Source organism: Prinia subflava (genome assembly GCF_021018805.1).
Source record: "Prinia subflava isolate CZ2003 ecotype Zambia chromosome W unlocalized genomic scaffold, Cam_Psub_1.2 scaffold_36_NEW, whole genome shotgun sequence".
NCBI classification, from domain to species: Eukaryota; Metazoa; Chordata; class Aves; order Passeriformes; family Cisticolidae; genus Prinia; species Prinia subflava.
The window spans coordinates 1,189,867-1,210,973 of NW_026960611.1; the positions used below are offsets into that span (position 1 = coordinate 1,189,867).

The window sequence follows — 21,107 nt, forward strand, 5'->3', positions numbered from 1 at the left end:
CTTTTCTGAACAAATGCTCAAGTCAGATTACTGTGCAGCATTTGTTCAAGGGGATTTTCCCAACCTCAGTGTTCTGCCAATTTTTAAGCATATGCAGCAAGATGTGAACTTACTCCAGCTCTTGATTGTTCTCTTGTATCCTGCTGGTCAGCTTCAAATAATACAGCATGACAGATGCCAAAGAAAGTTGTTCATTATGAGACGACAGCATTTTATACAGTAAATTTTAGTTATCCACCAATCAGCACTGCAACTCAGTCAGACTAAGTAAACAAAAAGAAGTAGTAAACAAGACATGGGAAGTTACTTTTATTAAATTAGCAGGTATAGATTACAAGCAGGATTAAATCAGTAGGGAGCCTATTAACTAGCTATTTGTGTTCAAAGCTGCAGCAGTAAAAGAACTGCAGTATGTTGTTTATCCTAGAAATTCTTGGTAAGCTATCTATGTGAGCAACACAACCAGGAAGGATTTTTTCCTGTAAAATTGCTCTGGTTGTCATAAAACATTCACACCAGTAAAAACAGCACTCAGCTGTTTTGTTATAGTCCCAAGAAAACTAAATTGGCTAACTTCTACAGAAGAAAAATATAATGAGGAGAGGAATCTGTCACATTGAATAGCTGGCCTGATATAAAAGCAAATTACCACAGTAAACCAGGAATAGTTTAGAATTGACTGAAGCCAACTAAAGCCTTGATTCCATTACTGGAGGGAAAATAAGTACTATTTGTGAGATAATTTGGGGCTCAGTATTGACAATAAAGCACAGTCAACACTTTTCTTGAGTGACTAATATGTCTTCTTAATGGCAGCATGAAGTGCCAGATACAGATATTATTCTAACTAGTTAGAGCTTTATACCAGGATTCACTGCGCAAGTAAGTCACTAATCACAAGTAGCTCTTTTTCATTTGCTTAAAACTCAGCAGTTCTAGCATCAGTTGTTAACCTGACAAACAATAAATGGCATATAAAAATCAAGCAAGTTTTAACACTTATTTTTGATTCTGATTCTTCCTGCTTATTATTAAGACAATCTTAATGAGGAGCAACAGTAACTTGAACTTGCACAAATTCCAACATTTTTTCACCCATAAACTTGCTTTCCACATCACTGATACTCCAATGGGAATGATACCTTAAACTTACTCCCTAAACAAATAATACAGCTTATACCACTGAGGTGAAGAAATGGCATTATTCTTTACCTTACAAAAAAGCATCTCAATTTATAGACTGAAAAATGACAGCAAATAAAAAACTTCTAAGGTTACCTGAGAAAAAGCAGCAGAGCCAAGGCCAGAATCCACATCCCCTGAGCCTTTATCCAGTGCTCCAGTTAGTATCCAATATAGTCCCCAAAAGTCAATGTTTTTTTCCTCCTGACTTGAGAGACAAGCTCCTTTGAACTATACAGCATTTTGCTACTGGCTAAGTATCTTGTACATTTATATTTTTACATGTTGACCTACCTCAAAAGACATGCCAATACTTTCTGCTTGGCACACCAACTCTAACAAATTATGTGGGTAAGTCACATGGCTTCCTGAATTGCACAAGCTTAAAACTGGTAGCCCTAAGTATCTTTAATACTCTAAGACTTCCTTTTTCAGGATGACATCATTATAAGATGCTGTAACCTGAACTGTGTCTACACTAAAGCTTAACCTTAGTTATAGCAATTCAGTCCTCATCACCAGCTGTGCAACAACCCAAGTTATCAGACATATTTTAGTATTTAAAATTAAAACTCAATTACAATTAAACACAATCACTATTCTTAACTTCAATCAGCACTGTTAGAAGGCTAGAAAACTTAAGTCTTCAAATTAATGTTCTAAAGAATGACGGATTTGCAAGGCCCTAACTGCTCTAAAACACAGTGTCTGGGCAGTGCCCTACTGATGCACATACATTCTTCTGTATACAGATATCAAAATTATTTGGGTTGAAAAGGACCTTAAGACCATCCAGTCCCAATTCCCCCACCATGGGCAGGGACACCTTCCACTAGACCAGGTTGCTCAAAGCCCCATCCAACTTCACCTTGAACACTTCCAGGGAGGGGTGCAGCCACAACTTCTCTGGGCAACCTGTGCCAGTGCCTCACCACCCTCACAGTCAAGAATTTCTTTCCAATATCTAATCTAACCCTGCCCTCTTATCAGTTTGAAGCCATTCCCCCTTGTCCTATCATTCCATGCCCCTGTCCAAAGTCCCTCTCCAGCTCTCTTGTAGCCCCTTTAGATACTGGAAAGTTGCTATAATGTCTCCCCAGAGAGAGGGAGATAGAATATATTAGAAGAGTCCTGCTGCTAATCAGTTGTTCAAGGAGGAAATGTTGGTAGAAGAAAAATATGCTATTAGAAATCCTGCATCCTACACTACATATGAAATACACTGAAACTATGAAACAAATAGGAGAAAGCAAACCATTCAACTTTAGGCTATAATGTGGAAGTTATGTAGAAAGGGTTAAGGGAACAACAATATTTAACTTCTTAGTTTATTCTGCTTTGACTATTCACTGCACTCTGCTACACCTCCATCCATGATTGCTCCTCTCAATGAACAAGGACCTCAAGACTGTTGACCAGTTCACAAAAAAATTTACTAAAATGGCTTTTTACTAAGAAATTACTGTTTTAACAAAAGACTTCAAAAAGGCATTTTTTCAAGTCAGTTTCTGAAGATAAGCACCACAGACATCATACAGTATTGGGGGTTGGGTTTCTTTCCTTTACTATTCCTTTTACTCGTGGTTTTTTTTCCCATTGAGTTGCTAAGATGAACTGATGGCTGGGTGCTTGAGACAGGGGGAGGTGGCCAGGCCTCAGGGAAGGAGGGTGTCTGGTGGCACTCCTGTGGTTTTTGGGAGTTACAGAGGGATGGAGATACCGCGAGAAGAGAGGCAGGTAAAGGACGAGGGCTGGGGCAGTTACGGGTTCTCACTTGCTCTCAACTTTCGGAGGAGGACGGTCAAGCTGCTGCTTGGGGAAAGGAATTTCACTACCACCGCTATAACCCAGCCGGGAGCTGTCTTACTTCTGCTGCTGGGCCCCACAGCCCCTTGCCCTGTCGGGACGTCCCGCAGTTCCAGCTATCGCCGCAGAGTTTCTACTACATCTCATTCACTGCCCCGGGATTTCTGCTCATCCTTGCTGTTCCAGCTTGCTGCTTCCGAGAGTCCTGCTAGGGCACCGGGATTGGCAGCCCCAGGGGTTTGTGGAGCAAGGCCTCTCTTCCGTCTCTCCCTGTCTCGGACAAAGCCGCCACTACCGCGTGCTCCCCGAGCCTGCGCCGGAGGGCCCCTTGCAGCTGCATGGGGATCATTGCACCTGCCCTGTCCACTGGGAGCCATCAGCACTCCCTGCCGGCTGTGACCATCACTACACCAAAGGGGAAATTGCCCGCAGCCAAGAAGGCTGTCACTAGGTTCCTGGTTCTGTTTGTTGTTAATGCTGTGGTTGTTGTTGTTTTGTTTGCCTTGTTATACATACTAGTAAAGAACTGTTATTCCTATTCTCATATCTTTTTACCTGAGAGCCCCTTAATTTCAAAATTATAACAATTCGGAGGGAGAGGATTTACATTCTCCATTCCAAGGGAGGCTCCTGCTTTCCCTAGCAGACATCTGTCTTTCAAACCTAGGCATACAGTTATCCAACTCCTTCCCTGAAGAAGCATTTTAAAAAAAATAACAAATTGGGAATACTAATGCCAGAAAAGGTGATATTTTCATGTGGTTAGTTTGTCTGAACAGACTTTTTTTTTTTCACCAGCTCAAAAGAATCTGAGAAATTTGTGAGTGACCACCAGTTGTCATTTTTAAGTTTAATTTGGTAATGAAACAAGAACTAAATTGATTTTTAAGATAGTTTTTTAGTTAAAAGAAATGCATAAGAGTAGTTTGCAAACAGATGCAGGAAATCTCACAACACTGCCTTACTGATTGCTAACATCAAGCTTAGAAACTAAGTTCCATAGAGACTTGAAGTCAAACCTGACATTAATTTTTATTTCCCATTGTATGTCCATACAGCATCTAAAAGTGTTCTGCAACCTAGAGTTTGAACATATCTTACACATATGTAATTAGGGCCAGCATCCTTGTGTCTTTAACCACATCATCCTGAAAATTTAGGAACTAAGAAGAGCTGGAACCATTTATCTTTGGGTGCAAAATTGTTTCGGAAAACCAGGTGCCAGCTTCTGCCACTCCAGCTCTGCAAAAGGCTCCAAGGAAATTAGTAGAATCTCTCAGAGCACTCTTGTTCTCTCTACACACTAATCCAGACTGCACAATACAGCACTACAGAACTTGGACTAGTTGAAAGCAGTCATTGTAAAATTATTTAAAGAAAAACTCAACACAGATTAAAAGACACAACAAAATGTCAGAAAAACATTCCTAAAGTCAACAGCTTCACACTCACCACTTTCAGAAACAAGAGACTGCTTCTCTCAGGATCACCTTACATTTTATGTTTAGGCAATGCAGGTGGACTATTCACCAGACAAGCGGCTGCCTGGCTGTTTCCTAGGCTGGAAATTCAGGCTGCACAACACCATTTACTAAGAGGAAGTCAGGAACTTACACAGTAAGCTGACATAGGAGTACATACACATAGGGCCAACTCCAAGATGAAGAAATGTCACACACAACAGGAAGCTACTGCAAAGCACACTTACTCTGTCCTTACTGCCCTGTGGAGACCAGAGCCCGGTGCAACACACTTAGAAAGCACCAAGAGCTTTCTTTAGTCTTTTACAGAGAATGTAGAGACAATGTTCAACTCCCACCATAATCACAGAACTGAGAAAAAGAAAGGATAATTTGAACCTCCTGCTATACTTTTCCAGTTAACACAGCCAAAGCCTTCACAGCACCAGCTATCATAAAGGAGGATGAGGGGATTTTGAAGCTCATTTTGGCCAACACTCCCCAAAATATCAACGATCTCTTGCCATATTCCCAGGAAAGATCTCTCTGGCTTTCTCCTAAAGCATTGTTTTAATTGAAATTCCAACAAGAGAAAAATCACAGGGAGCTCTGCTTCATCCTCAATAATCCTGTTGATGCCTTAAGTTTTAACTTTCATGTTTTTCAGATTCTGTGCTGCCTAGGGGTATAGTTCTGAGCCTCATATTAAGTGCTAGTAAGCTCTCTTCACAGAGTAGGTAGACAAAACAAATCCTTTTCCTGCTGAAGACCAAAGACAACTTTCAGGCCCAAAAGCATAAACAACGGTGGACTGAAGGGAGAAACAAGAAGGATGAGACCTCACAACCTGAAGCTGTAACTGGACAATTAAACCCCAATATGCAAATGGACCAAAACTTATAAAAATGTAAGACCTCGTGACCGGTGGGGCATTTTGTGACCATTTTAAGTCCACCTTGGGTGTAGCCCTGGTCAGGCTCTTGTCTTGCCCAAGGTGTACCCTAAAAGCCTTTCAATAAATATCTAGTTTATTTTCTAGCTCTGTCCAGTCTCTGTTTCAGGTCAGCCTTCCCAAGGCATCACTGTCATAAGAAAAGGGAGTCAGTTTATGAACAAACAATTTACAAGCATATTCTTCATGTAACCTCAGCAATAAAAATATATTCTGATGCACTGTTTAAATAACTATACTTATTTTAGAAAGCTTAAGATGTTCAACTATAGTCTTCAAAAATTCATAGAACCAATTTACAGGTAAGTGAATGCATCCAGACTGAGATATGGTATATGCCATGACAATGGTCTTTGTACATAGCAACTCTCAACTTGCGAGCTATGATTAAGAATCAATGTCCATCCCCAACTTGAATAGTGAATTATCCTAGCTCTGCTACAAACTAGCAGACAGTGGCAAGTTCTGCTTCTGGGAAAATAGACTTCACCTCTGTCTGGATAGTAATATTATTTTAGGACCTACTGTGTCAATCCAGCTGCCTGCTGTTGTCCCCTTACCTAATGCACTCATAGCTTAGCAGCAGATGTTGGGAACTATGCTAAAACAGTTTCCAGAGGAACTTTCCCTTCTCCCCAGTTTAATTGTTGAAACGATCCATTTCCTATGGCTTTAACCTGTATTGCTATACTTTGAAGCAACCTATTTTGGGGAAACATGTTAAAACTTAAACCAAACTATTCTAAAAGCCACATTAGCTTCACACCTCTGCCCTACTAGTGATCAAAAGCATCCCTAAAATTAGGTTATTGCATCCAGCTATGTGATCACTTTCCTGACAAATATTCCCAAGGAATTAAAGAAAACATGCTAACAAGTAGCACAGGTTATATTCAAGAAAAACTGTGTCCTTTATACCTAAATGAGAAATTATTTTTTATTCAGTTATGAGAAGAAAAGACCTAAAAATGTCATAATTTTAAAAGATTTTTTTGTTCTGAAACAGCAGTTCCAAGCCAGTTATCCCATCTTTGCCTAGTTTACTTCTGCTGTATCTTGGTTTGAAAGACAGGTATCTGCTAGGAAGGGGGCAGGACCTCCCTAGAGATGGAGAATTCAAATCCCCTCCCTCCAAATTATTCTAATTTAGAAAATTAAAGGGGCTTTCAGGCAGAGGTATGGGGATAGGAATAACAGTTCTTTACTGGTATATTTGACAAAGCAAACAAACAACAACGACTACAGCATTAAAAATAAACAGAAACAGGAACCTTGAGGGCTTTCTTTCACAAAAGCCTGGGGCAGTTTGATCTTGGTGCCCCTGCAGGACTCCGAGAGGCCAAGCTGGAAGGGTGGAAAGTCCTGGGCTGGTGGATGAGATCAGATGCACTGCCCTGGTAGCTGGAGTGGCAGGGGTGTCCCGGCAGAGCTGGGCAGTGCAGGGCTACAGAGTAGCAGGAAAAAAAACCCCTCAAAGCTTCGAAGAAGCAGCGGCGGTGGGGGGAAGGCCGGAGAAAGCGAGCTCAGGATTCCTGAGTAAACGAGCAAATGATGGTAGATTTCCCAGGACCAGACTGAGTGATGGCCGTGAACTCTTCCTGCAGTGAGCCGCAGCTTGACTGTCCTCCTCGATGATAAGAGCCAGAGAGGGCAACTGCCCCTCTAGCTCTGTTTTACTTTTCCCAAAGCTCACATTATCTCCCCTCTGAGGGAAGCTCTGTAAGACTCAAAACAATAGGTGTAGCCTTGTGCTGCCATGTCCTTCAACTACTCCCTTTGTTCAGGTTAAGCACTGTCGTTAAGGTTTCTTAGCAACTTATGGGAAAAAATCTGTAAGTGACAAAGAGGCAAATCTAACCCCCAACATGCTGTTAACTCCTTTGTAGACACTGTGATCAGCTCAAAAGTTCCATATATGGAGGCTCATATCAACTAATAGAGAGTGAGCCTTTAGAAAACAATTTTAACATGTACCATAAGCTATGGCTAGGCTGCTTATCTTAGAGCCAACTCACTGCAGGGAATGAAAAAAAGGGCTGCAGGACAAGCAAGCAAAGGAATAACATTAGTATACTAGAGAAATTCATAATTTCTTTAGCGAATTTTGACCATGTAAAATGGTCTCGCTTTTACATGTTTGATGAACTTTCACCAGATTCTGCAGTTTTAGTAGTAATACTTCATAAAAAATAAATCCCTAATACAGTCATCACATTATACAAATGTTTGCATGGAAGCAGAACTCAACCTGTGATATGGACATACCCAGTTACAGCTCAGAAAGGACAGTCAGTTCTGCACTAGGTTTCAGACCTGTATACTCTAGAGGAACATAGGACATCATGAAGGAGTCTAAACTCAATGCTTCCCTTTGACTAGCTTTTTTTCAGTTTTAAATACATAGGAGCTACAACATTCCAGGCCAACATTATCCCAAACCAGCCCCAACTACTCTTATTAGTTGTACATTATCAGGCATTTTACAAAAGCAACTGCATTTGGCAAGTCTATTTAAAAGAAGCAAGAAGAAGGCATGAAGCATATCTATACTCTTTTAATGACAGAAAAGCCATGCAGCTGATCACACCAAAATACTGAGATTATGAAACTAGCTATTTGTTTCCCTGCTTTGGATTCTAATACTCTCTACTGTCATCACTGAAAACTTTATAAATAACGAAGACTATGAATATGCCATTTGACTATTCACTACGTGGCATGGTTTGGTTTGTTAAAGGCTTGGATTTTAGCTACCACTAATTACAAAGTATTTATGGACAGGGAGGGCTTTGAGCAACCTTGCTTAGTGTGAAAAATAGGGTTATTTAATTCATGTTCTATAGATAATTATAAACTGGAAACTGTAATATATTGTATAAATGTATGATAGATGTGTACGTGCTCCACCCGCGTGCCTCACAGATTCCCGTGGAGCACCTCTCCTGATCTTCCCGTCCAGAAATAGAAGGTGAAAAAGACAAGGCACAAACGCTGTCAGAAGAAAACAATGAACATTGACCAACCTACACCCTGACTACGTGCAGCAAAGATCACCTCAAAGCAAGGACTGACTCTGGACATTAGCATTTGAATACGGATCGAGGGACTCTTTCAGGGCTTAATGTAAACACTCTTAATTGCCGGTGCTTAACAGAAACAATGGGGAGAGTGCTGCCGAAGGGGAAATAAAGCATATTTAAACTGAGCCCCTAGGCGGGCGAATTCGTGTACCCTGCAAGAGACAGCATACTGCCAGGCTCTGTGTGTCTCGGGGTCACCCTTGGCTATTTTCCCGGGAAAACTCTTTCAAGTAGGTATTGCTGTTTTGTGGGGGTTTTTGCTGCCTAAAATTCTGTGATTTGATTCCTATCCAAATTTTGTGATTTGAATTTTTAATAAACCAAATTATTGAATTTGGAAATAAATTGTCCTGGCATTTATAACACTTAGTTAGTGGAAGGTATCCCTGCCCAAGGCAGAGAGGTTCAAACTAGGTGATCTTTAAGGTCCCTTCCAACTCAAACCATTCTATGATTCTGTGATTCTATTTCAACAGAACAATCCATGATAATTGGAAAGAAACTGCTCCATTAGAAGACTCATAAATGGTGAACTCACATGCCAACATTAAGTTTCAAGATACTCAGGAATTATGTGATTAAAATCCCACTGGCTTGCTGGGAGGATTCACCAAGATAACTACAAATTACTTAGGGGGCTAGTGTCAAAAAGACCTCTGTACTTATTTAGCCTCTGCTCTACATTACTGACCCACTTATGAAGAGCTAAGCATCCCTGCTGTGCAATGCCAACACCCACTCCATCTGTTTGCTTCTGCTTTCTCAGAACCTCTCTTAGTCTGCATAAGAAGTTCTGTTAATTACCACATGAGCAGCTTTTGCATAGCACACAGTAGCAGCCTCACTTAGTATGTAGTAATCTTGACAAAAAGCATAGGAACAGAGCAAACCTAATTCAACAGGATTATCGAGACACTAATTTTGAAGATTTCAGAAAAGCTAAGGTTACAGTTAACAATGGATGTTGCTGATTTAGTTGAAATAAACAGATAAGCTTTGCTGAAATCAGTTAAAAGTTAGAGGATGATTAAAAGAAACCAGATTTAAGATAAGCTACCCCAGATCTAATAACTCATTGCTTGTCAGAGAAACTAATCAATACAACACAAGACCTCTTGTTTCCAGAAACCCACTGAAACAGTCCTGGAAAACAGGAAACAGGGAGTTCTACCATCCACTAATCACATCTGCATTGAAAAGGTTGAAAGTTTAGAACGAGGAAGACTTGTTTTACTTCCTTTTGGTGACCACTCCTCACAAAAGGACCACCGACCCATTTCAGGGAACAAACTATGCATGCTTAATAGCCTTTTTGCCAATTAGCATACGAAGCAAAGAGGAAGTGACAAGGGTATGAATATGCATTTGTATTTTGTGTATTCAACACTTTTGTAAATAAAAGGCTTTGTAATTACCTGTGATCTTTGCAGTGCACGTTAGGGAGCTATCCCAGGCACTGCCCCCAGTGTCGCAATAAACATACACTTTCTAACTTTAACTGTTAGAGGTTTTTTGTCCATCACAGTTGGATAGTGATATTAGATCGATATTCATATTTTAATAAATCACAATGACATACAGTAATATATAATATGCAGATTTCTGAAGAGGCAATTTAATACAACCTTTGTCCAAGCTGCTCTCAGTTTTGAGAAAAGCTTGTAGGTGTTTAGTTGCTTTAGGTTTCAATGATGAAAAAGTACACTAGAGTTAAGTACTGTATCAAACTCTCTGGAAATCTCCAAGGGGACCAGAAATTTGTGAAATCACAAATTAAACTTCTGTTGAGGAAATAATGCAACAGTGGCAAACAGTAACATCCCACTTTTGTCAATATCTACACTGAGTATTAGTAAGTAAATCTAAAGGAAGTTTAAAAAACCCACACAAAACCAAACACAAAAACCCTCCCCAAGCAAAACAAGGTTTGGAAAGTTAGCCCAGCTGTCACATCAGAACTCCATCACAGCATCTTGGCACCTCAAAATTTCTGTTGACTAGGAAGGAAAAAAGTTCCAAATTCAGCATTTTATTATTTATCCTGTCTTATCTGCAGATCTTTAAGACATTCATTAAATAGGTCTCAATCAGCAGTATCATTAACTTACTAAATCCAAGAACAAGAATCTCCAGAAGTCATTACAGTACTGAGTTGACATCTGTTATTTCCTGGGAACACAGACTCCTGCTATCAAAGTGAAATAATATCAACAGTCCAAAACCTAACTATGAAACTCAAGAATTCTGGCAATCCTGATATAATCTCATCCCTTAATACCAAAGCCATTTCGTAGTTTAAAATTAAACCTTGTAAAAATGCCAACATCACTTCAAGAGCTATCTATATACTAGCTTACTCCTAAGGTAGTTAAGAAAAGTAAAACCTAGGTACAGTACTTTTTACAGCTTACTGAAGGATAGAGGAGAACAGTATATCACAGCCCAGCAAGAACTGCTGGTCACAACATGGAGACTATACAGAGTATCATAGAGCTTTGTATTTCATTTTAAAGAATTATTTAGTATGTCACACAAAAGGTCATGCAAGCAGAAAGACATATCCAATGTAGACAAGGAAAACAATGATATATTAGCATACTGTTTGTGTCCTCTAGAAAAAACAGACAACTGTTCTTCTGAAATACCAATATTTACTGCCCCAGTATCCCTCCAGGAGAGCTCTAGAAGACAGATACACATTTTATATCAAGTGAATCGCTATATGGGATATTTAGCTTCTGTCATATGAAACACCTCCCAATTAAAGCATTTTGTCTTTATCATGGTAAAGACTTGCTAAATACATAGAGTCATCTTATGTCAAGTCAAGAAATACATACCCCTACAGGTTCCAATCTTAGTCTACTGATATACATCAAGACAAGAAAGAGCTAATATTTTATTTCCGATTATTTTCCAGCCAGCAAAAGGAAGAAAGCAGAAGGGAAACCCAGAGAATTTTGGAACTGCTCTAGGGAAGAAAATACAAGCAGAGGGCAGCATTAGAACCAAAATGTGGATAGAAAAGAGAAAACACAAAGTAGTCATTTATTTAGAGCATACTCATGATTTTCCCAAACAGCTGTGTCAAATCTAAAAGAGAACTCTAGAACTATTATAAGAGCTATAACACATTTGATATATGGAAATCATTAGTGACACCAGTCAAACCTAGTTTGTGCTATGATTAACACAAAGTTTAAAAGTAGTTGGGATGAATGTGCTAATACAGAAACTAGTGTCATAAACCAGATGCAGTTTCTCTCCCCTAGAAATTATTTTGTGTCAAGGCACTAAATGCCCAAAATATTCCCATGTCACCAGATCCTCTTTTTCATAGAAAAACACACCTGTGAAGTGATTTGATACTTGTGTTGCACATAATGAGCTTGCACAGGCACCTTAGTGGTATTTCTGTACAACATGAATGGAAAACAGACCACATTATACTTACAAACATAACCCTTGCCCCTCGCACAGCAGTTGCTATGAATTTAGTTGAGAAAGACAAAGGGAGAGAATGCTAGTTATTTACCTAAATGTATATACATACCAGGAGTGGAAGAACAGTTCTAGAAATACTCCAAGTTATTAAATAAAAAAGCATCTACATTAACCAATAACAAAAAATTAAAATGGTCTTCAGACAGTGTGCCTCCAAAGACAAAACTTCAAAAGGAAGAATGGATACAGCTTGTACAAATTAACTGAAACTACCAGACACAACAGAAAATAAATAGATGACTGAAGTGTTGACCAAGGAAAAACTAGTCTTATTTTTAAAATGAAAGTTCAAGTATGCCCCTCTGATTATAGACAGGGTTATTAAATAAAATCATAAGGCAGCACTACAAACGAAGAACTGTGCTAGGCACCACCAGAATACACAGAATTTGAATCTAAGCAGCAATGACAATTGAAACAAAGATATTATTAGAAATTGTAACTTTACAAAGCATGCAATTCAGTTATAAGCAAGCACTATATAAAATCAAAATAGGTTTTAAAGAATTTGTAAATAATCAAAGTATGCAACTGATTTTTTAGTCATTTTTCAGATAGCCTAAACATCCATTTACTTATTTCCTAAGTGGTTGTAACAATTTCAAACACAACAGCACTTACCTTGGAATTGTCACACATTTTGTACTGCAGTTCTGAGTGGTAATTGCCTTCTCAAGCTCATCCAGCTGTCCTGTTTTCTTTAGCTTCTTGACCAAGCTTTTTACCGCTTTTTCACACCACTTTTCATCCTGACCATTCTGCTCCATACCAGTAGCCCCTCCAGAGCCACCAGCAGATTTTTTCCACCCCAGAAGTCTCTTCACAACTGGTGGAGTGAATGGCAATATAGATGACATGACTTTCACCAGACAATACACTCAGCAAGCAATAAATTAGAGATTCCTGTCTGATCCCTAAAAACACAAACCAAAACAGACACATTAGGCACTGAGGTTTCACATGAAACAAATACCTTGCTTCAGACTTTTTATTACCAAATGCCATAGGACCTCGCATCCTAAAATAAGTCAGATAAGTCTGCATAAAGGTTAGGTACTTCACTAATAAAATTCAAATGCAAGTTTGCTGCAGACTCTTCAACAGTTAGCACAGTCTAAGGTTACTGTTGGATTGGACATTTAATTTTCCCTCAAGTCTTTCCTGGCTAAATCAACTCCAGAAAAAAAAAAGTTAACTTTAGTCTAGCTTTGCACCTAGGCTGGCTGAGTCTATTAATTTATTAAAATTTTCCACAAGTGATATGTACATTCTGCCCATCTCCAAATTAATTTAGCAAGCTAAATTGTGTTTGAAATGTCATTTAGTCATGACAGCTTGACAGAAGTCTTCCAACAGCCAGCCATTTCACAAGCTTTTTCTCCTTGTTTGTCATGCTTTAAATAAATACCAATTTTTGTTCCACTGGGGACACCAATTTGAAATTCACTTATAAATCTGGTAATAAGCTTATTCCCATCTCTCAGTCTAGAGTTCAATGGCTTACAAATAATTAATCTTCTAAACTGGCAGGGCTCAAAACCATCAAGTCTTTCAAAATTTATTAAAGGATTAAATCTTAGTTTGCAGATACATGGGTAGTAGAACTGTCCATTTTCAATTTTGATAGCCTTTCAGTATCAACTACCTGATCAGGATGTTTATATGAAATGAAACATTAGAAGATACGCTGAAAGTTTGGCTATGTTTAACATTCACTACAACTTGCACTTCAAATAATTTAAAAGAAAAATTATAGCCATTTAGAAAAAAACTCTTGGTTTTGGAGCTTCTATTAGACTAGTTATTGTGGCGGTGCATTATTTTTAGTTTATTATGATTTCATATTTGTTGTGATAACTCAGTTTTGCATACCCCATTTTCCTTCTTTATGTGCCCTTAATTCAGTTCTATGTACCTCTACCCCCCTCATTAGTATTCCTTTGTCTCCTTCAGTTGCTTTAAGTTATGCGTGCACCTGTGATGTTATGTGACTTTCAGTTATCTGTCTATTATCTTTCCCGCCTTATGTAAACCCATCCCACACATCCTGGATTGGTTTCTGTTAGTTTTACCCGCGGATGCAACACCCTAGATACAGACCCTAATTGGTTGTTTCAAATTTACCGCTCCCTTTACCCCTCCCCTAAGCCTGTTGTATAAAACCCACTGCCCGAGCCCTGCTCGGGGCTTCTTGGGGTGTTGTCTTTTAGTTGCTCATCTGCTTAATAAACCTCTTCAGTTCACCCCAAGACCCGTCTCGCCTCCACTCCATCTCTGCTTCCGAAATAGACACTGCCGAGAACATCAGAGTCCCTAGGTGGGGAGGTGAGAGCTCCCCAGGGGGAAGGTGTCGCACCCCTGGCCGCTGTGTGCCCTGGGACTAGAGAGAGTCACACACCGCGACAAGTTATATGTATTAAAACATAAGCCCCAAACCAACCACATTATTTCAGGCAGACACCTGTTAGAAATTGCTCAAGTACATAATAGTCTTATGGATAGAAGTATGGCATTGAAGTCAAAAACAATCTTATTTCCAGGCAACAAACTCCAGAAAGTTCCCCTATTTCCAAGCTATATAAATTAGTTCAGTCAGGTGAAAAAAACTTTCAGCTAAAACTTTACGTTAAATTCAGTCTACTCAGTTTGAGCTTTCAAGGCAGCTTACATGTCTCTCTACATCCTGTACAGGTATACTCCTCACTTCTATCCAAAATACACCAACTTAATCTTACTGAAGTTTCCCATCTGCAAAACAGCATGGTTGATTTGGGATACTTCAGGCTACAGTACTTATGGCTAATTTATGTCTTGTCACATCTTTGCAGTTTCACTGAGAACCAAGTCAACAGACACTAGATTATATTCTACAAGGAACTTTAAATCATAACTTTTCAACTTCTGCAAAGCAGAACATTCAGTAGGCATGACATTTCAGTTTCAACTAAATTATACTTCCATAAACCAGTTTCTGAGAGCACCTCAAAACATAGGTGAAGCAAGAAATGTAGTTCTCGGGTCTAGGAGACAGAGGTTCCAATTAACAGGGACTCAAGATTAACACTGGGAACTTTATGCAAGCCATTCAAAATAATCTATCCTACATAAGAGAATCATAGAAATTTTAAAATTAAATACTGACTAGGACACTCAGGGTACAGTTTCATAGGGAGGCAAGCCAACCCAACAGCTTCCTGCCACAGGAAGCACAGCCCTCCCCTTTTCTTCCCTGTGGCACCACCATCACTACCACCTTTGCATCTGTGCTAATACCTTTCCACAAAGACTCAGCTAGATAACCAAGTAAAAACTGATCCATTTATGAGTGGTTTTGGGTTTTTTTTTCCTGAGTTAGTTTTCTTTCAGGTTAACAAGTTACAGCAGCTCACACAGAGAACTGTAAGTACTCCAGCTGATGTCAGGGGAGTTACAGGAGTATGTATGCAAGACTCTAGTCCCAGCCTTCAGCAGCCACCGTAGCACTGACTGCTTTGCTGGAAATGTAAATCTGGGCATATACTTTTAACTTAGATCATTTATTTTGGTGGCAAAGCCAAATAGGCAGTTTTACATTTCCTTTTTTGCATGTTCTGAACTGTTCACAAGCCTGGAAGAAAAACATGTTAGTCCCCTAATACAGTACACTGAGTAACTCCAGAGATGAAACAGGAGGCTTGCATGGCCTCTACCGTTTTAACAAACTCTCACACCAGGTTTCTGAAACAGGGAATAGCAGTCACTCTGAATGTTAGAAAAAGACTTCAATATTTGAGCAAGGCCAACATTAGATGCTTCAGAGGCATTTCCAAGAAATTGAAAAAGACCAAATCAAAGAAGATAACCTCTTTTGCTTTAAGGATCCCATTTTAAATACTAGCAATTGATACTTGAACATTAAATTTGGTGTTGAAAGGTGTGGGCAACCAAGTACCACTGTCACTGCTTATCCACACACCATTTCTTCTCCCCATTTAGGGAGTTCACTGAGATACACATATTTCCTGTTTAGTTTCAAATTTTTTACCTTTCATTGCCGCAGAATATTCCTTTGATTGTCAGTCTTATAAAACACACACTTCAGTATGGTCTCATTTACCACCAAGGTAAATTGCCTATTCTTCCAGGCCCTCTAAACATTATCAATGCTTTTATCCAATTTTTCAGCTTTACAATACTCCTTGTGATGAGGTATCCAATTTTGCAGTATTTTCTCCCTTAAGATTGATCTATGTATCATTTTCTGTATTCTCTGGTGTTCTTTTTTTTTAACTAAGATTTGCCTTTCTGCTTCAAATGCACATTTGAATAATTTAAGTCTTGCAGCAGGAAAGAATTTAGAAGCCCCATACATTTCAGTTTTTCTGTATATTTAAACTCTCACACTATTTTGACATACTCAGAGGGGGAAAAATATAAATCATTCTTTTCCCACTTTCAAAAGACTTTAAGTTCAGACCTAACTAATTGGAAATTTCCAGATACTATACTTACTTTTAACCAGTTCCCTTATAGACATGTGCTCATCCAGCTTCTCTAGAAGCTGTCAGTGTTTGATCTGCTATCCCAGTGAAAAGTAGCTTTTAAAAAATATAAACCACAAAGAGATACACTTAAAGAGCCCTTTATTACAATAACTGTTACAGCTTAGCATCTATTAAAAAAAAAAAAAAAGGCAACAAAAAAACCCCACAACATACACCACAGCTGCAGACTAAGTCTGGGAGGTTTAAACAAGCTTCTTCTTTCTAGCTACTGTTTTGCCATGTCAGGGATTTGCCAGGAGTATCAATAAGAATTTCACTAAGTTATTTCAGTAGTGGCCCTGTATCTTTCAAAGACATAGAGCAGAGAAAATATGACACAAGTAGGACAGGACTTCATTCATCTTAATACTTCAGCCAATTGTGATGACAACTCACAGGAGAGCAGCACTCTGCTCCAAGCCTATAAGAGACAGAGCAAAGTGCAAAGCATGGTTAGGTTGAATTATGAGCAATTTAGAAAAATGCAAATTATGCAAGGAAAAAGTAGCAATCAATAAATTAATAAAAAATACCCTACTCTGCCAGGAGTGGTACATCTAGCCTAGCACTCAATCTCCAAAGGTGGCAAAAGGACATGCTACTCAAGGAAAGCACAAGAACCTGGCTCTTTTCTGAACCTGTTCTCATAATTCTTCAGCATCTTAAACTGTTACAGCAGTAAATTAAAGGTTACATGCCTACCCATTCCCTTTAGCAGCTATTTATGGACCTCCTGCCCAAAAATTCATCTAACTACTTTTTGAATCTGTCTCCACAACCTCATGGCAGACTGCACCAGAATTTAATGGCTCAATGTTTAAAGAACTATTTTTAGCTATTTTCTTTATCATCTTCTTAGTTTCAAAAATTGTCTCTTGTTCTACTGTTGCAAAATGTGGAATATGTAAAATTTTCTTAAGAAGGGATGTTCTTTGATCTTTATATACTTTCAAGCCTAATCAAAAAGAAGGGAGATTTAATCCATGAAACCAGGAGCAGCTAACAAGTTCTAAGTGATGTCCAGGTGTTACAAAGACAAACTACTTGGTAGAATTGTCTTGTTAAAGTTTAGGGCTCAACATGTTTCAATTATCTCAGACCTAGGGGGAGGTTAACAAAGCTTGGCAAGAAAGATGTACCACTGATAGTGGACACAAAGAATGCAGAATTTACGGGCCACAAGGATGTTTAGCAGACCTCCCAAGATAAGGGAGAAACTATTAAAGCAAACTCAGCAACTGTGCTGAATTGGCTCCGACTGGGTAAAAGGTAATTCTGGCAGGGGGAGATCACAACCACAGACTCACGAACCCCTGACCCAAGAAATCCACTGACTTAAAAGAGGAAGACGGAGCATGCAGAATAATTAGCATTAGAAGCAAGGGAATCATTAACCAATAGAACATAGAATATTAATTAATAAGAGAACTATGTAACTTGTAGCAAATGAACACTATTTCCTTTGTTTGCTAAAGTGTATAAATAGTAAAAAGTTTTAATAGTTGGTGTGCTTGATTTGTGGAATACCACTGAGTACCCAGGCTTGTGCAACTCTGAAATAGTCTTCCTCAGGTGTGTAATTATTGGCTTGTTGCACATCAGGTAAGGAATCTGATTTTTGTGGACAACACTACCACTGCAAGCTTTGCTGAAGAACTGTTTGTATTCATCTTGCCTGCAAGCTTCATGATTCTGTACATTTGAATCACATCCCACCCTCAAATGGAGGGCTATCATCAGTCTTTTGTCACAAAGTAAGTATCTGAACACAGCTCATCCAGTTTGGGATGCTCCTCTGGAGAGATGCCAAGCCTGAAAGCTTTACTACTTCAGTTAAATTACAAATACTCAAAGACGACTGACCTAAAGACCACAGAAAAATTGTATCAGTCTATGGTTATCTTCTCACTTATCTTTTTGCTCATATTATCCTAAAGCTCTCAACACTAAAATTTAAATAAAAAGTACTAAGACAGAAATCTACACCTCGTGAGGAACTGGACACAGAAGGCAGAGTGCATATCTGATGCTGAATATCTGGCAGGGGCTCAAATAAAAATGAGGAGCCCTACACCTGTATTGGGTTCTAAATATCTATCCAGTCTCAGAGACCGTGTTTATGGTAACAGGTTTAAGAGTCACTGTTGCAGCTCATTTTTGACCAGCAAATCCCATTTCAATTAATAAACTGCAACTTTTGCCTTCAAATTGACACAGTAATACAGGTTTTGATCTTTGTTCCTAAAGAATCATCCTCTTATACACTGGCACTGCTGCTACTAGCATCTTACTAAAAACATTACTCTAGTTCTTTTGCCTTGTACATTTTCTTCATTCACAAAAAAAAAAAATAAAATAAAATGCTTTTTCCCCAAACACACCCAGAAAACAATCTTTGCCAACAATACAAGAAACATTTCCACTTTGCTAAATTGGCTGCAAATTAAATACATGCTAAATATGTAATATCCCCTCTTCCTTGTCATATGTTTTTGTGATTTCCTTGTAGTCTACAACCAACCATCTCAAAAAAATGAGTACTCATTTACAGCCTTTTCTTTTAGGGATTTTAAGCGTGCTTCACAATCACTTATTCTTTTCACTGCCTCTTCCTTTGCTCACTCTCTTCTACTGAGGCCCAACACTACAGCCCAAATATGATTTTTAATTCCCATGTACTATTTTTAATTTCCACTACAACACACCAACATACAGGGACTCTGAGTAACTGCAGAGAGATTTTTTAAGACCCCTTTCTGAGCTCAACTATAGGTGAACTATTACTATCAAGGCAGCAGTGCAATACATAGCAGAAAACTTCGACTGTTTTATCCCTTTTCACATTCTCTGGATTGTTCCTTAAAACTGCAGCTTTGAGTACTCAAGGTACACTCACTGTTGCCCAGAGAGGTACAAGAGTTTCTTTAGACTGATGGAACACAGGGAACACATGCTGTTATTCCTAACAGATTAATAATTAAAAAGCTACAAACTGCCTAACTGGTGATATTTATTTCATCTCTGCCCCCATAGTATCTCTGCTTCTTGATGCACACGTTTCTACAGTGTCAAACAGTGTCATAGCTGGCAGCTTCTAAAGTCACAGCTTGAGTCAAGTCTGCTATTTATTCCATTCTACTGTGGTTCTCTGGAACAAGTATTAAATATTAAGCCCATTATCCCAGCAATAACTAAGCATAAAATACAAAGTAAATCTTAAAGACAGCATGCTATCAGACTAACATCTTCAAGAGAAATTTTCCTTTCCTGAGTATCTAGAACATACTATAAACACGCTGGTGCTACCAAAAGTATCAAGTGCTTTCTGGCTAATTTATTCTAAAACTTTATGCAACATATTTCATATCAGTCTGCTTATTCATCTTAGACTTGAAAATAAAGAAATCTGATCTCTCCGTTTGACTAGAAGCATTCTGTCTTAGAGGAATTTCATTTGCAAGAGCTGTTCTGGAATAAAGAGGACAGAAATTAAGCTCCTAAGGAAAGAAGATCAAGGAAAATAATAAGTGGTATTTGAGAAAGAGTCTACAAGCTCATTTCCTCACAAATTAGGTCAATTTTTGAGATTTTTTAAGGCAATTTTTTTCATTACTCCTGGAATTTGGACAAGATTCTTTATCAATTTCACCAACTGCACGAAGACAAGGGTATATCCACCCTTTCCCTTCACATGTACCACTGTGATATTACTGGTTTCACAATAAAGTGACATTAATTGAAGCATAGTCTATTTAAGGCAGAATCAAGACCTTAGGTTAAACAATAGTGGGAGTTGAAGTTTTAAAAAGAATAGCTTATGCAATACTTGCATGTCTCCTATATTAAGTCAAAGTCATTAAGACTTAGAAAAACAATAAAACAAATATTTCATCTTGCATTGAAGAGAAGAAAAACCAAAACTTATTGTCTGCTTCTCAATCCTTCAGGCTGTGTTATTCCATCCAAGGAGACAGTTTATCCTCTGTGGAATCTGAGAAAGTTCTCCTCCATGTTAATGATCTTAACTTGCAGGAAACCTGAATTTTGCATGAACTTCAAACTAAAATCAAAGTCACTTTTTTTCCCTTTCAGATAGTAAATACACTCTAGTTAAATTACACAGTGTAACAGACAAGAGAAGACATTTCACTTCTATTGCAGCCACAATCCCTCCAAAACCTGCCTTTCACAATTCCATAAGGGCTAATTCTTTCTCTACAAATGAATATTAGACACTTGGTTTTGTCATACTGGAGAAGCTCAAGCCTACTGTCACATATATATTTTTCTGAAGAACAATCACACAAGAAAATGAGATGGTGCTCATCTTCTCTCCTCATATTTCAGCCATAGTAGAACAGCTTCAAGTATTCCCTTACTGGGTTTTGGGTGTTAGGGTTTTAGATTTTGTTGCTTTGGAGGAAGGGGAATGCAGCCCTACTGAGCAATACCCTCAAATCGACCTCCCAGTTCAGCTTTTCAGCCAATTAGCCCAGCAGTGGGGAGTGGCTCTGAAGAGCTCCCTCCCAAGGGGCTCCATCTGGCCAGCTCACAGCCCAAAGTTCCAAGGAGTAAAAAGCCAAGGTCCTGGTTGAGCTTT

At 38.8% G+C, this 21,107-nt stretch overlaps 1 protein-coding gene across 1 annotated transcript in view; it reads right to left on the minus strand.

Moving 5' to 3' along the window:
* LOC134565141 (mothers against decapentaplegic homolog 2-like) overlaps window positions 1-21,107 on the minus strand; it is a 60,101-nt gene that overhangs the window by 34,844 nt on the left and 4,150 nt on the right. Inside the window, exon 2 of the mRNA XM_063424589.1 lies at window positions 12,606-12,898. Within this exon, the coding sequence (XP_063280659.1) occupies window positions 12,606-12,841 (236 nt within the window). The 5' untranslated portion in view covers window positions 12,842-12,898. The remainder of the gene's footprint in view (window positions 1-12,605; window positions 12,899-21,107) is intronic.